The 13,879-nt window shown below is 39.4% G+C and overlaps 1 protein-coding gene across 1 annotated transcript; it reads right to left on the bottom strand.

Annotated features, from left to right (window-relative positions):
* Positions 1-4,378: 4,378 nt before the first annotated feature.
* On the bottom strand, positions 4,379-12,243 carry LOC139663698 (cytochrome P450 2F2-like). The gene is made up of 11 exons (XM_071542417.1): positions 12,082-12,243; positions 10,069-10,231; positions 9,190-9,342; positions 8,533-8,693; positions 8,224-8,292; positions 8,023-8,127; positions 7,626-7,764; positions 7,060-7,145; positions 6,801-6,902; positions 5,670-5,811; positions 4,379-4,566 (listed from the first exon to the last, which is right to left on the bottom strand). Exons 1-11 carry the CDS (start codon positions 12,241-12,243, stop codon positions 4,379-4,381), a joined length of 1,470 nt encoding a protein of 489 aa, XP_071398518.1.
* Positions 12,244-13,879: the final 1,636 nt, after the last annotated feature.

Genomic DNA, 13,879 nt, shown 5'->3' with positions numbered 1-13,879 from the left:
CACAGATCACAGTAGGTCCATGTCAGCACACACACACACACACACACACACACACACACACACGTACACACACGCACCATTCAAACCCACCCCCGGCCTCCCGCTAACAATCAAGAGACCGCCCAGTAAAACAATACAGTGTCCATATAAAAGCTTAAACAATAGGCCTACACCACTGTCCAACCAACAAAACTATAGGACTCTGGCCAGTGGCCATGGTGAATAGTGTGGGGATGAGTGTGCATGTATGCCACAGGGGAAAAAAAGTGAAACAGCTCGCTTTTTATTTCTGAATAAATGTATAAACTTATGGATGTTGCTGTGAAGTGGACATCCGTTTAGAAACAGTTTTTATATACATGTATATAAAAATCATTATCTAAAACCTTAGTTTTCCTGTGAATGTGTTGCCTCTGGTTCTTTGTGAGTGTTTTCAGAAAGTCAAGCTGCATTGATTGGACCCCTGCTGCCCCCCAGAGTCATTCAGTCCTATTTTTCATCCTCTATTCATTCTCTTTCTTTATTTTCCTCATCCTACATACTACATCCTACCTTCATAATAAGAGAATTAGCATTTTATAATCTGCCTGCGTCCCAACCCGTGACTAAATTTGCTCTATTTGGGCCCTGTGCTGAAAAACAACCAGTGTGAAGGTGTACAGCTATAATGGGTTATAATGTGTGTGTGTATGTGTGTGTGTGTTTGTATAGTTTATGCACTATCCCATCCTTATGTCATGTCTCTTTATGGAGCAAATCAGAATCTACCCCAGGCGGCAATTTATTATTGAATGTTCCTATACGACTTGAAGTTAATTTGTGTTAATAATTACATTAATACTGTATTAATTGTAAATATCCCTGTGATAACTTCTTCAGTGGATGTATTCCTTCAGCTGTAATAATGTTGCCCTCTTGCTTTCAGTTCATTTAAAATAAATGTCCACTATTTCTGTGTCTAGCCACTGCCCTCCAGCGGGAGAAAATAGCATTGCAAAAAATTTTTATTTTTTATTTTTTTTTGTCCAACTACAAGTAATGTCTAAAAATGCCTAAATAGCCTACACAGCATTAGATCACTACCAGTGAGGCCAATCAAATCACTTTCAATTCAGTCCAATCGAAACCTCATGGAAACAGTAATTCTGACAAAGTTGGACACTCATTGTTTGCCTGAGCATCTTTGACTCTGATCCTATTGGTTGAATGACAGCATAGCCATTTCGTCAGAATTTTATCCAACATCCCCGCAATGTGTTCCAGTGCGCGTTATGTGTGACCATCCTCTCCTCTGTAATGTTATCCTCAACAATGACTGACACAGTACTGTGATACTGTGATAAGACATCCTGTAAGCATGTACACTGCATGTATAATAATAGGGACACTTCCTCTTTTCATGAAGTACTCTGATGAGGTGAATGCAGGTAAAAGCCATTATCCCTTACTGATTTCCCTTATTAAATTTCTACCAATCACAAAGGAGCAGATGTGGGTAAAGAGAAGTCAGAGAAGGATTTTTTAATCTTTGAGACAACTGAGATGTGGATTGTGGAAAAAGGGGGGCTGCAACAGTAGAACAGAGGTCTGGTTAATATGTTTGGTAAACTGTTATTGTGAGAAAAAAAAAGTTAATTTAAGATTCTGTTGCCATTTCTTAAGAATTATGTGAGTTATGTGATACAGCCCTGATGGTGGTTAAAGGATAAGGCTGGTGTTTTTTAATGCATTTCTTACCGTCAACAAATCCTATGAAAATCAGCAATGAATTTGTTTTGCTAAAAAGTCTCGTCCATGAAGCCGATGCCCAATGAAGCCATGTCCCTGCAGCCATACAATTCCATTGTATTAAAAAAACTATTAAAAACACGTCAAAGAGCCATGTCGTTGCTCTGGGAAGCATATTTTATCATCGTGATGCACCGGGCCAGCCGACTTTTTCCTCAGACAACTTAATAAGCTGGCTGTAAAGACGTTTTCCATCTCAGGAATGTAGTTCCGTAACACTGAATATAAAATATATATATATATATATGATAAATAATAATAGTCCCCAGCGTAATGACGAATTTGTTCCCATTTGAATTAGATTTGGTAATAACTACAATAGCCTGACTTTTCATGGTAACAGTTAGTGATTTTTAAAATTGAATCTATGTCTTTGTGAGCTGTATTTAAAGGTTTTTAGCTTACAATTGGAGCCTATGACTTCCGGGTTGAAGGCTAAAAAGGGAACGTGGGAAGTCGGAAAGTAATGGGAGTAGAGAAAACGCATTGTTGATTTTGTTATTTTCATAGGATTTGTTGACAATAAGAAATGTATTTAAAATTGTTGGAAGTAATGTCTACCTTTCCCACTAGGTGGTGGCCTAATTACACACCTAGAAGAAGAAAAACACAGAATTCAGTCTGAAAGTGTAGTGGACTAGATAGTAATGAAACATAGTAAATCCTGGAGTAAGCAACCAGTTAACTTGAATAAAATATTGCAATGTTGTTAGAGTGGTCTCTGAATTACAATGAATGAATGAATTGCTCAATGTTTATCCATAGTATCACAAGGAACAAGAGAGAATACATAAGTTCTTAGTGTGAAAGGTGTTTGGGACAGCTGGTGTTGACTGCGTGTCAAACACTGTAAAAGAAAAATTACGCTACACTGAAAAAACTCCATCTTAACATGTCATTACTTTTCTTAAAATGCAAAGCGATAATATCTGCCAATGGCATGAGATAATTTCACTTGTTTCCGGAATTTTCTAGAAATGAGTGTCAGTATGTTGAAAGAAGGCAGATCAAACCACTAGCATTAAGATAATGTTACTTGATCCAAGAAAATTCTCACTATTTAGTACTTAATACAAGATTAAATAACTTGTTAATATGGACATTTTTTTTGCAGTGTACATAGTCTATAATATTTTACTGTATTGCTTTACTGCCTGATAAAGATTACTTGGGAAGAGAAATGCAAACAGATCAGCTCAGTCTTTCAATTCCATTTATTACATATGAGTTATGAATGTCACAAAATAGACTTGAGAAGCTCTTGCACAAAGATGCAGTATATAATGTAAAAGAGCAACTTTAGATTAGTCAACAATGGCAATCTTCCACAAATATATTCATTAATGTGCTTTTACTTGTTTGCTTTGCAAGTTATATAAGGTGGGAAAGTAGTCACTGAATAATATCAAGTAACTTTATTCTAGTCATGTAAAACCCACAGCTGAAATGCAACGAGTTCACATCCGTTCTCTGGGGGTTGTCGAACGGCATTCTGGGAAATGTAGGAAATCACTTACTGAAGTAGTAGTAGAAGTAGATGCCTACAAGCTACAACAGTTTTTTTTGTTTTTAGTTCAACATCTTCAATATAATATTGGATCACTGTAAACAAAATGTTACTATTTCTCTCCAGTCAGCTGGTTAGTCAGTTAGTTACTGAATCCTCCCATTCAGGTCACGTAATTTTTTGCAAAACCTGAAATGAACAAGAGAGAGGAGGAGACAGAGACAAAGATACCCCCTTTACACCTTGCATTAAAATGCGCTTTGGGTGATCGGATTGCAATCGGATAGTGCTTGACCACATGAAAGTACAGGTGTAAATGCACCCAAGACGCATTGAGGACAGATTGTGATCCGATCGGCCAAACCACCAGGTGGTCAGGGACGCATTGTGACCACATTGAACACAAGTGTAAATGCAATTGCGTTTTCAATCCACATACAACAACTACGTGGGCGGAAATACGTAATCGCGCGCGACTTTCGTCTTCGGCATTCCAGTTGTTGAAGACGGCTTCTTCCTCCACTTCCAAAAGCAAGCATAAGTCCATACAATAGCGCGGCTTCACGGATGGGTATCATCTTTTTTTTTTTTTTTTTTGGACCCGCGCAAACGAGAGGAGGATGTGACGTTCGGTTGTTTGAGCTGGACAGAGCAATCGGATCTCAATTGGATCTCAATGTGGACACTGGAGACACATATTAATACCAGGTGTAAATGTAATCAGGTTAAATCATATCTAGATACAATTTGGATACGAGACGCATTTTAATGCAAGGTGTAAAGGGGGCCAGAGAGATGAGGGGAGGAGACAAATAAGTGTCAAGACAAGAATTCAGGAGGCAGGCCTGAGGAGAGAGACAGACAAACTACAATATATTGTATCACTGTTGGCCTGTACAGACTGCTGCTCAAACTGTTTACTATGCTGCTTCATTTACACCCATGTATGTTCATGTCAAATTATACCAGATTGATGCATTTTGCTGTTGAAATTTTAAAAATGTTCTCCTGGAGTGGAATTCCTCTCTAAGTCTGTCTTGGGATCACTATGACACAAACTTTCAAGGCCTGATTCAAGACCTGTTATGCACTCTCTCTAAATCGGACCTCCATGCTGTAGGGTTTGGGGGTCTGGGTCGTCCCAAAGAGCGGAGTGTAGTCTGGCTGTCCTGCGTCCTCTGGCCAGATGAACTGGAACCGCCTCAGCAGAGTCACCATGATCAGGAAGAGCTCCATACGAGCCAGGCCCTCTCCAAGACACATACGGGGACCTGTGGTTTAAAACAGCAATGACATCAGCATGAAGAATATGAACTACAACCATCTTTTCCCCTAGAAGCATAATGCAGACTTGTGGTTTTGTGAAATGAGCACAGACTCTAAAATGCAGATTATGTGTTGTGGACACAAATTATGTGAAGATTAGATTGCTCCACCATGAATTGGATTATGAGAACAGCACAAATTGGACACGCCATTTTCATCTGTGCTGGTCATGTAAAAAGGTAACAGTTAAGTTTACTAACTAAAACAATTTGGTTAAGGTTAGGGGAAGCTTTTGGTCATGGTTGAATAAGACACACTTTGGGTTAGGGTTAGACTTAGAGTTAGGGTTAGGGTTAGGATAACCCTAAAAATTAAAACTTCACTTGTTGAGGTAGAACAGTAGGTCTCCTGTTTCTTTAATACATCTTGACTGGGTCATACGAAGAGGTAAGTACATGAAACTATACAACTGACGAATCCACAAAGGCATTATGGTTATATTTATTAGGAGTCTTCTGTTTAATATTCTAATTGATGGCCTTGGGACAGCAATATGTTCAATGTCTGAGCTCTTCCAAGAACTCATGTAACAGTGCACATGTGTTTGAGATCACCTATCCTGAGTCTAAGGGCGTCACCACATACGTACATTGCTCCTTCTATCTCTAGAAATTGTGTGTTTATTCTTCACTTTGTTGAGACGAGCTCAACTTTCAGTAGATGCTCTTTACTTTTCAAACTGCTACTCTCCTCTGCAGACCATTGATTAAATCATTCTTATACTTTTTAAGTGTGTGCCATTTATTAAACTACAACACGTCATTATAAAAAATACTTTATATATCCCCAACACACTCACTGTAGAAAACTTGGGAATTGAACCCGGGTTATTGGAGTTGCAGGCAAATGTGTACACCCATCCACCACTGTGACCAGAATGTCCTCCTTTACGCCGCACTATTTCAATGCGAGACTACTACCTGTACCCTGTTGTGGTAGGAAAATCTATTTCTCTCACTTTTCATGCATAGAGCATGTATTTGCATTTGAAGACATCGTGCTCATTCCACAACATTTCTGGAGGCCAGGCTCGAAGCAGCTCACCCACCTGTAGAGAAAGGCATGAAGGCCTCTGGCTTGACAAACTCTCCCTGGTCATTGAGGAAGTTTTCAGGGTTGAATTTGCGTGGGAATTTCCACTGTCCCTCCTCATACAGCACCGAGGACAGGTTTGGAATGACAATGGTTCCCTATAGAACAAACAACAGTTCTATTAAAATTTGAAAACACAACCAAAACCATACTCGTTGCCTCTCCCTCCTCTGCTATAGTCCTTAGTCTTGTATGCCCTAGACACAAGACTGTAACATCTGTTACGTCATGAATTATATATAATTTACCTAATTATTACCTAGAGAACATCAAGTTTGACCATGTCCCGGTGTCAGCAAGAAGTAGGTCACCTAACTCAAAATGAGTCACACCCGTCTATCTCTGTTAACTTATACCTTAGTGCATATCCCAATGTATAGACTTATCTACTCATTTTTATCCATCAGGGCCTTCTTAGTAATCAGCAATGTGTCTCAGCTCACCAAGATAAGACCAAGGTAATCTGTAGAATTTGTGCATTCTGATGTACCATGTTGTACAGGTTGACTAAACTCCAGTATTGTCCTGTTGTCTGTTTCCACAACTCTACAGTATATTGTCTAAATTCTGGTGTTATCGATTTAGAATTGACTCGCTTCTTGAAACTCTGAGTCTGACTGAGTTCCAGCCATCTAGTGCTAAAAAACACCATTAAAAAAAACATTTTTAAAAAAGTCTTTCTCTCTGATGATTGTTGGTGCATTCTAGCACAAACCATTGTGGGTGAGGAAAATATAGGAGATAATAAGGTAAATATTGGACATTTGGACCCACAGTGCGATCGTTTGGCTACAAAACCCTTGGATTATGCTTTTTTTGAGAAATCTGATGGGCATTTTATACTTTTTTTGAGCTGTAACAAGATGGCTCTGTTAATGTCAATAGTTTGGGAGAAGGCTTAGATGGAACTGAGTGGAACTGAGTGACCACGAACTTCAGGGTTACGGTGGAGTTTCGACTGACATGGGGGTGAATAGATCATGACTGAAATTCCATTTTGGGGTTGTTCAATAGGATATTACCATGATATGTCTGTCGTTTCTCTCATTTTATCTACAGTATGTCACTAATTTTGATTTCCTCTTACCCTGGGTATGGAGTATCCCATGAGCTCTGTGTCTTTAGTGGTGCAGTGGAAGACACTGAGAGGAACAGTGTCAGCTGTCCTCTGGACCTCATGGATCACAGCCTGCATGGACAGAGATAGCCATTAGAGTAACATACTGCAGTACAATCTACAGTGGTGCCATCACATAACACCTTCCATTGTAGCGCTTTCTGGATGTTTTCAACATTCAGAAAGCGCAAGTAGTGCTCTGGAAGTGTGAGTTTTGACTACTTTATACCTGCATGTAGGGCATCTGGTGTCTGTCTTCAAAACTGGCTTGATCCTTCCCATCCAGAACCTTGTCTATTTCCTGCTGACAACGCTCTGAGAAAGAGAGAAGAAGAGATGGGACAGGAGAGAAAGAGTGAGATAGGTAAGAAAGACACACAAAGATAGAGAAAGAGCAACATAAAAAAAAACATAACCATGCAAGATATTTAGCAACATATAATGTGTTATTTGACATTCAATATGGTAATATGAAAGACTCTGCATGTGTGAGCATGTCATAATTCATAAGGAAATTATGCAATTTTCAAATTATTGGTGGAAACAGAAAATGAGTTGCAGGCCTGTTCCTTTTGGATCTCCATGTGATTGGAGTACAGAAGTGTAATGAGTATGCTTTAATGAGCCAATATTAAGGCAATATTGAATTTACCCGGTCTTTGTCTCAGACTGATTGAAATTTCACAAGAGCCCCCGAGACAGAGGAATGCTCAAAGCAGACAAAGGAGGATTGTCAGATTGATACACAGAAAAATACAAGGTACATGCCCTGACAGAGACAGACATAGTACATACCCTGTATCTGTGGATGGGTCGACAGGTAAAGGAAGGCACTGAGCAGGGTGTTGGAGGTAGTGTCAGTCCCAGCAAAGTGAAGATCCAGAATATATGAATAAAGCTGATCTTCAGAAAATGATGAGCCATCATCTCCTCTCTTTGGAGACAGGGAGGGAGAGAATAAGTGGGTAAACACTATCCCTTCTATCTGTCACTAGCTATTCTCTCATTTGGTGTGTTATGTTACCCCATCCTAATGAACTACTTTAGCTAAAATACAGTATGTCACTGTTCAACAACATGGCAGTTACGTAGCTACTGTCGATTGATTAGAATCTCTCCTGTACACACACTTACACAAAGACAGAAAGACAGACACACGCATACATGCATGTGTGTACACGCACACACACACCTTTTCCAGTTCATCCAGGTAGCAGTCTATGAAATGTCGTGGTTTACCAGGAACCCTGGTCTTTTTGTTCTCAGCCACCAGCTCCATGCCTTTTTCCTGGGCAATCTGGCCAAAAGAGTTCATGTTGAAAAGAACTATAATTTTCACAGGTTCATGTGTTCATTTCCCTCATAATTTTTTTCCCAGGCCTATGGAACATACCTTAAAAAGCTTGAAGGCTTTCTGGAAGGGTAGTGGCAGGTTGCGCACCATTGGAATAGAGTCATAAATCTGAAAGAATAGAGAAAGTATACGTTATAAAGTCAGACAGAATGAACGGTGTTTCTCTCATCATCTCCAAAACACTCCAAAGTTCACTTCGGGATACCAGGCTCAGTGCTAGGCCCGTTGCTATTTTCCATTTATGTGCTATCTCTTGGCAAAATTATCCGTAATTTCGACATCAATTTTCTCTGCTATGCTGACGATACTCAACTCTACATGCCTATTAAACCTCAAGCTGTGACTCACCATCCCCCAGCGCCCGTTGATTATCTTGGAGGTGTCTTTGAAAATGCGAACAAACAACTTGAGGAACTCATCGTCATAGTCATGCTGGGTATCAAACAGGACTTGGCAGATGATGTTGGAGGCCGCATTATGGAACAACACCTGAGGATTGATGGTTTTACCTGGAAAACAGATGATGATTAGCAACTTTTTTTAGCAGCAGATGTTTCACAGACATGATCTTGACCAAAGTGAGTCACTAGAGGTCACTGGTATGTTTAATTTCCCTCTATAACGTTTCAACTGCAGGGCTGGGTGGAGTTTTATGGGCCACACAAGATATTTATTTATGCTATTAAATTTAAGTGAAAATATTAGAACTAAAAAATAAGAAGACTGCATTTATTTGACACTAGAGCCTGGCCCAAGAAATCAACCCAGTCTTATTGAATTACACATGGGAGACAAGAATTACAAAAATTGCTTTGGGGAAAATTGAGAAACACTGGCTATGATTAACCAATGTTTGGACCAGTGGTGGAAATCAGGCAAATGAGTAAGCTTTGGTCAGCCTTGTTTGGTACTGTAGTGTCAGGCTGATATGTAAATGCTAGGTAGCCATGGTTGGTCCTAGAGTGGTAAACACTCATCATCATGATTGCTCCCTCTCCATCATACCAATACTCTCCTCCAGGACCTTCATCAGGCGTTGTATCTCTCCCAGAATCCTCTCCTCCATGGACTTCTTCCCCATACCAAAGTTTCTCAGGGTCATCAGACCAAAGCGTCGGTGCTCCCTCCAACCAGGCTCGTAATCTGCTAGAACCACTCCTGGAGCATGAGCTAGGGGCAAAAAGGTTAGAACATAGAGCGTGAAAGGATAGAAAGGGTTCACATTCATTCATTAAAATTAATTCATTAAAATTATGAATGGTCATTTGGCTGTTAAACTTAAGATGGATGCTGCACAATGGTGAATAATATTGTCAGGTTAATAAAGTTTTATACAGTTCATGAGACTGCGTCATTAAAGCCAATGTGAAGTGTGGATTACATTTACAGAGGCAATAGTCCCACACTCATTTACCACTGACATTTCAGGCTGGCTCTAAGTGGTTTGACATGTGCAGTGAGTTTAAATATCTACCAATAAAGTCAGAATACAAAATTATTCATAATAATTAATTAATTAATAATAGTGAATTTAAGAAAAGTCAACTTTTGCTGTTACAGTATGAGATTACTACACTGATGTGCTAACAATAACAGTGCATTTCATGAAATCGCCATTGTGAAAAGCATGTCACACATGTTAATTCTTTTGAGAAAAGCAAATAAAAAAAAGTTTCAACTTCATACCCCTGTACTGAGCAATATTGATTAGCAGTTCTGATTGAATTTATTTGTCTTTTTAAACTGAGTCCTAACCCTATGGAAGAGAGTTTCAAGTCAGAATTCTGAATTAAACTCAAAATTCCAATAAATCTTTGACATGTGGCCCTAATCCTCTTCCACATAACCCAAACTAATGCAATAAAAAAAAAACTTGCTCTGTACCTTTCCGTTGTACTGCGTGATTGACCATGAGGTCTTGTGGTCTCCCAGAGAAGTCAGTGGCCTTGGTGACCAGGGCTTCTTTTATGGCCTCCAGCCCATTGATGATGACCATTGGTCTGGGGCCGAAGAACAGACTGTAGATGTTACCATAGCGTTTGGCCAGCTGAGGGCAGAGTGACAGCATAGATTATGATTACAATTTTGGGATTTAGGTAACATTTACGCCACGGTGTCTGTATTTTTTCATACATCCCCTGATCCCTTCCACCATTTGGTCCCTGCCCGCATCCTGTGACCCCTGACCTCTCCATCCCTCTTCAAACCCCACCAAGACCCCATCATGTCCCACCCCTCTCCAGTAGGTTTACTCACTATATGGCGTCATTTGTTTAATAATGGTATATCTGTTGATTAATGCTTATAAGGATAAAATGGAAAAACTGTACTTCTGGTATGCGAAAGTACAAAAATCCAAGTGAGGCATGACTGTGAGTTGTATTTCTATTCACATGCCTTTATTTAGGGGCACAGAGAGGTAAAATAACATCAATTTCAGTAATATATCTTCTTCAGTGTACTTCAAATATAAAGAACACAGACAATATATGGGTGACACCCATGTAGGCTTTCAGTGTCTTGACATATTGATTAATATCTTAATCTTGGTTACTCTAACATAATTGAGATGTAAAGACATTTCATATAAAAAACTCATTTAAGTCTTATTCAAAACTAATTTTGACACATTTTAACTCATCCTAAATCAATTGCATGTACACGTACAACAATGTATTTTAAAATCCTCATATTTCAGTACAGCTCAGATAAAGAATTTATTTCACCAAGTGGACAATATTCTAAGTAGTGAAGCACAGATTGTCCAGGCATCATATTCACTATGTCAAAATACAAAAACTAGAAATCAAGTAAACATCAAGCCCAGGTAATAGATTTTCATCTGAGATATAAATTTCATGAGTATGCAGTAAAAATAACATTACTTCACTGTCCCAATACGTAGGATTCATGCCCTTCATTCTAAACGGCCTTAACACCAAAAGTGTTAAAAAAAAGAATATTCTATACACGACTGCAAAAGCTTTAGCCTGGATTTACCATGAGAACTGATACAATTAGAGATTGAAATGGAGCCAGTTAGAGATTCTAATCACAACCTTTGCAACCAGCTTGTTCAGAGTCCAGATGTTATCAAGTTAAACAACCTCAGCTCTGCTCTTTGGACTGTAATGAAAAAACTTTACTTAACACTCTCATGCAACATTAGATGTAGGCTAACCACCTCCTACTAATCTGTAAATAAAAAAATTAAAAAAACAACAATGACCCAAACTGTTGACTCTCGCAAGTTGAGGGAAAGAAGCTAAGCAATGATATTTATTGCTGCTGCTCACCATACCAATATTTCATCACCCCTACCTCCACCCCAGCAAGACCAGCAAATTCAAATAGAAAGGTAGCGGATACCCAGCACAAGCAGCACTGTAAACGAGTAGGCCTACCAAGTTCATAATATTTTGTAACGAAATACCCAGGTAGTGTATAAACTAAACAAACTCCATTCAAAAATTTGTCAGTTTCATATTTATGTTCACTTACAGGCAAAATAACATCCCTCATAAAACATGACTCAAGGCATTTTATGTATTTTAATCGCCACTCTTCAATTCGGTATACATAGTATGCACCAAACTGCATTTATTTAGATGCATTTTAAATTTTTAGACTGGATGCACAGGATATTGCCACAGTTTTCTTCCACCAAAATATACTGCTGAGCCAGCAGGTGTTAACCCATGAAGCATGAGCCATGAAGATTATACTGGTCCTACAAAGAGTTATAAATATAATTAGTGCCTGTGTAAATCCAGCCAAATTAATATTCTGCTCTCCAGATCTCCAGCAGGATTCTCCATCTTGAATAATCCATGGATGTCATGGACACATGGATATCATATACAACTGAGTTCTATAAGTAGCATTATTCAAAGTTACCCTCTCCAGATCTGCAATGGGACTCTCCAGATTGAGCTGCAGCAGGTTTCCTAGGATGGGGATGGGTCGGGGGCCTGGAGGGAAGTTTTTAGTCCTGTGGTTCTGAAAGAGGAACAGGAGGAGAAATACAGCCACCCAGACTAGAATCAGAGATCCAAACATGATTGAAATGTGACTGATTTAGTTGTGCATTGCTCCCACTCTCCCATGCATATACATTCTGCCTTTCTGACATTACATTAGCTTTATAAACACACACAACCTTTGGATTGTCCTGGTCATGTGGCATGAGTGATTCTTGGAGTCACATGTTTACCACTGATTTGACCTTCAGCCTGCCACTCTACAAATACCTCAAGTGTCACCAGATCTCCGTCCAACAAGGGGCATTTATAGGAATTCTGGGTCCCCTGAGATGTTACAAAACCGGACCTAGCAATTAGTAGAGTTTGGCCATTACATTTATCAGTGACAGCTAGCTCCACAATCATGCTCCATAGCTACTGCGCAACTGGTGGCCCATTTCAACAATATGCAGGACACTGTTACATGCTGTATGTGAAACCGTCATTTCATAGTTCTTGAGAAGGGAACAGCAATAGTATAAGTTGTCCAAACTCCTGCTTATTGTTCAGGTAAGACCAGAAGGCCAGTGTGTCCTCTAGGCTTCTGGTTCTGAGTGGTAGTGGTAGTTTTTTTTTTGTTATTTTCAATGGGGAGAGTATTTACAGTGTGCAATGCTTTATCAGAACACTGCCCCTGTTTTGTGATGCCACATTGAATGCTACAAATTGAAAACATTTTCCTCTTGGTCTGAAGCACAACATCTCAGCACTTTACAGTAACTTGCCAGAAAAAGAACCCTAGTGGACACAATAAGGCTCTAATGAAGCTTATTAATCCAGATCTTTAGGGGCCATCTCCAGCTTGGGACTCAATAAATCATCAGTAACTTTCTCCTGCTCCTGCTGTTTTTGCATAGTATATGCTGTAATTTTCTGTCAGAAAGTTCTAATGCTGTAATTCATAGTTGTTTCATAGGTTTTTTTCATAAGGGAGAATGGATAAAATTAGACACATTTTACATTTTGTGCTACTATAGCTAAATAGATTTACGGTTACGTTGGCCATCCATGGAAATTAAAACATTTCTACCATTCTGCCGTAAAGGTTACACAACTTTTTGACCTTTTTAGTCCAGCATGCAGGGGCAGACAATCTATCTCCCCATTCTGTCTCTTCTGGTCCATTTTGTCTTCTATCACATACAGTAACAACATAACTTATGTTGACTTCAACATAACATGGTGATCCTGTCTTGTTTTCAAAAGGATAACTGTGCACTACTTGGCTCAATACAACCAGCAACATGTTTATGTGGCATGTTTGTATGCGTGCAATTAACTTCCCTTCTGATCGATAATGATCGATATCGGCTCTATAATACCACTTGAGCACATATAGGGGTTTCACTTAACAACTTTCAACCCTACCGTTTTACCCTGCAACCACTGTTCCATTCTGGATTTTTCTGGGAACCATTCTGAGCCCTCAAAGGTCTCTTCTAATGAGACTGATTATAGTGGACGCAGTGCCAGACTTACCTCAGTGTGACCCTCTGACACACCTGCCCTGCTAGAGCTGCCCCAGTCAACTCTAAGTGTTGTTATTGTGAAGTAGAAACAAGTTTCATGAAATGGGTTTCCATGGCTGAGCAGCCGCACACAAACCTAAGATCACCATGCGCAATGCAAAGCATCGTGTGGGGAATCAGAGTTGGTTCAGAGGAATAAGCCCC

The sequence above is a fragment of the Centroberyx affinis genome, unplaced genomic scaffold, assembly GCF_046629955.1.
Source record: "Centroberyx affinis isolate AG114_WGS23_722 - 3 ecotype Tasmania unplaced genomic scaffold, CSIRO-AGI_Caff_v1 ptg004100l_1, whole genome shotgun sequence".
Taxonomy (NCBI): Eukaryota; Metazoa; Chordata; class Actinopteri; order Beryciformes; family Berycidae; genus Centroberyx; species Centroberyx affinis.
This window is presented reverse-complemented; position numbering and strand designations above follow the sequence as displayed.

Bases quoted from the DNA above. Each gene is read 5' to 3' on its own strand.
- LOC139663698 (XM_071542417.1), bottom strand. From the start codon at position 12,243: ATGTTTGGATCTCTGATTCTAGTCTGGGTGGCTGTATTTCTCCTCCTG. The intron at 8,128-8,223 runs GTATGTTCCATA...TCTTTTGGCCAG, and splicing joins AAGCCTTCAAGCTTTTTAAG to ATTGCCCAGGAAAAAGGCAT. The intron at 7,146-7,625 runs GTATGTACTATG...TCTCTTTCTCAG, and splicing joins GACCCATCCACAGATACAGG to AGCGTTGTCAGCAGGAAATA.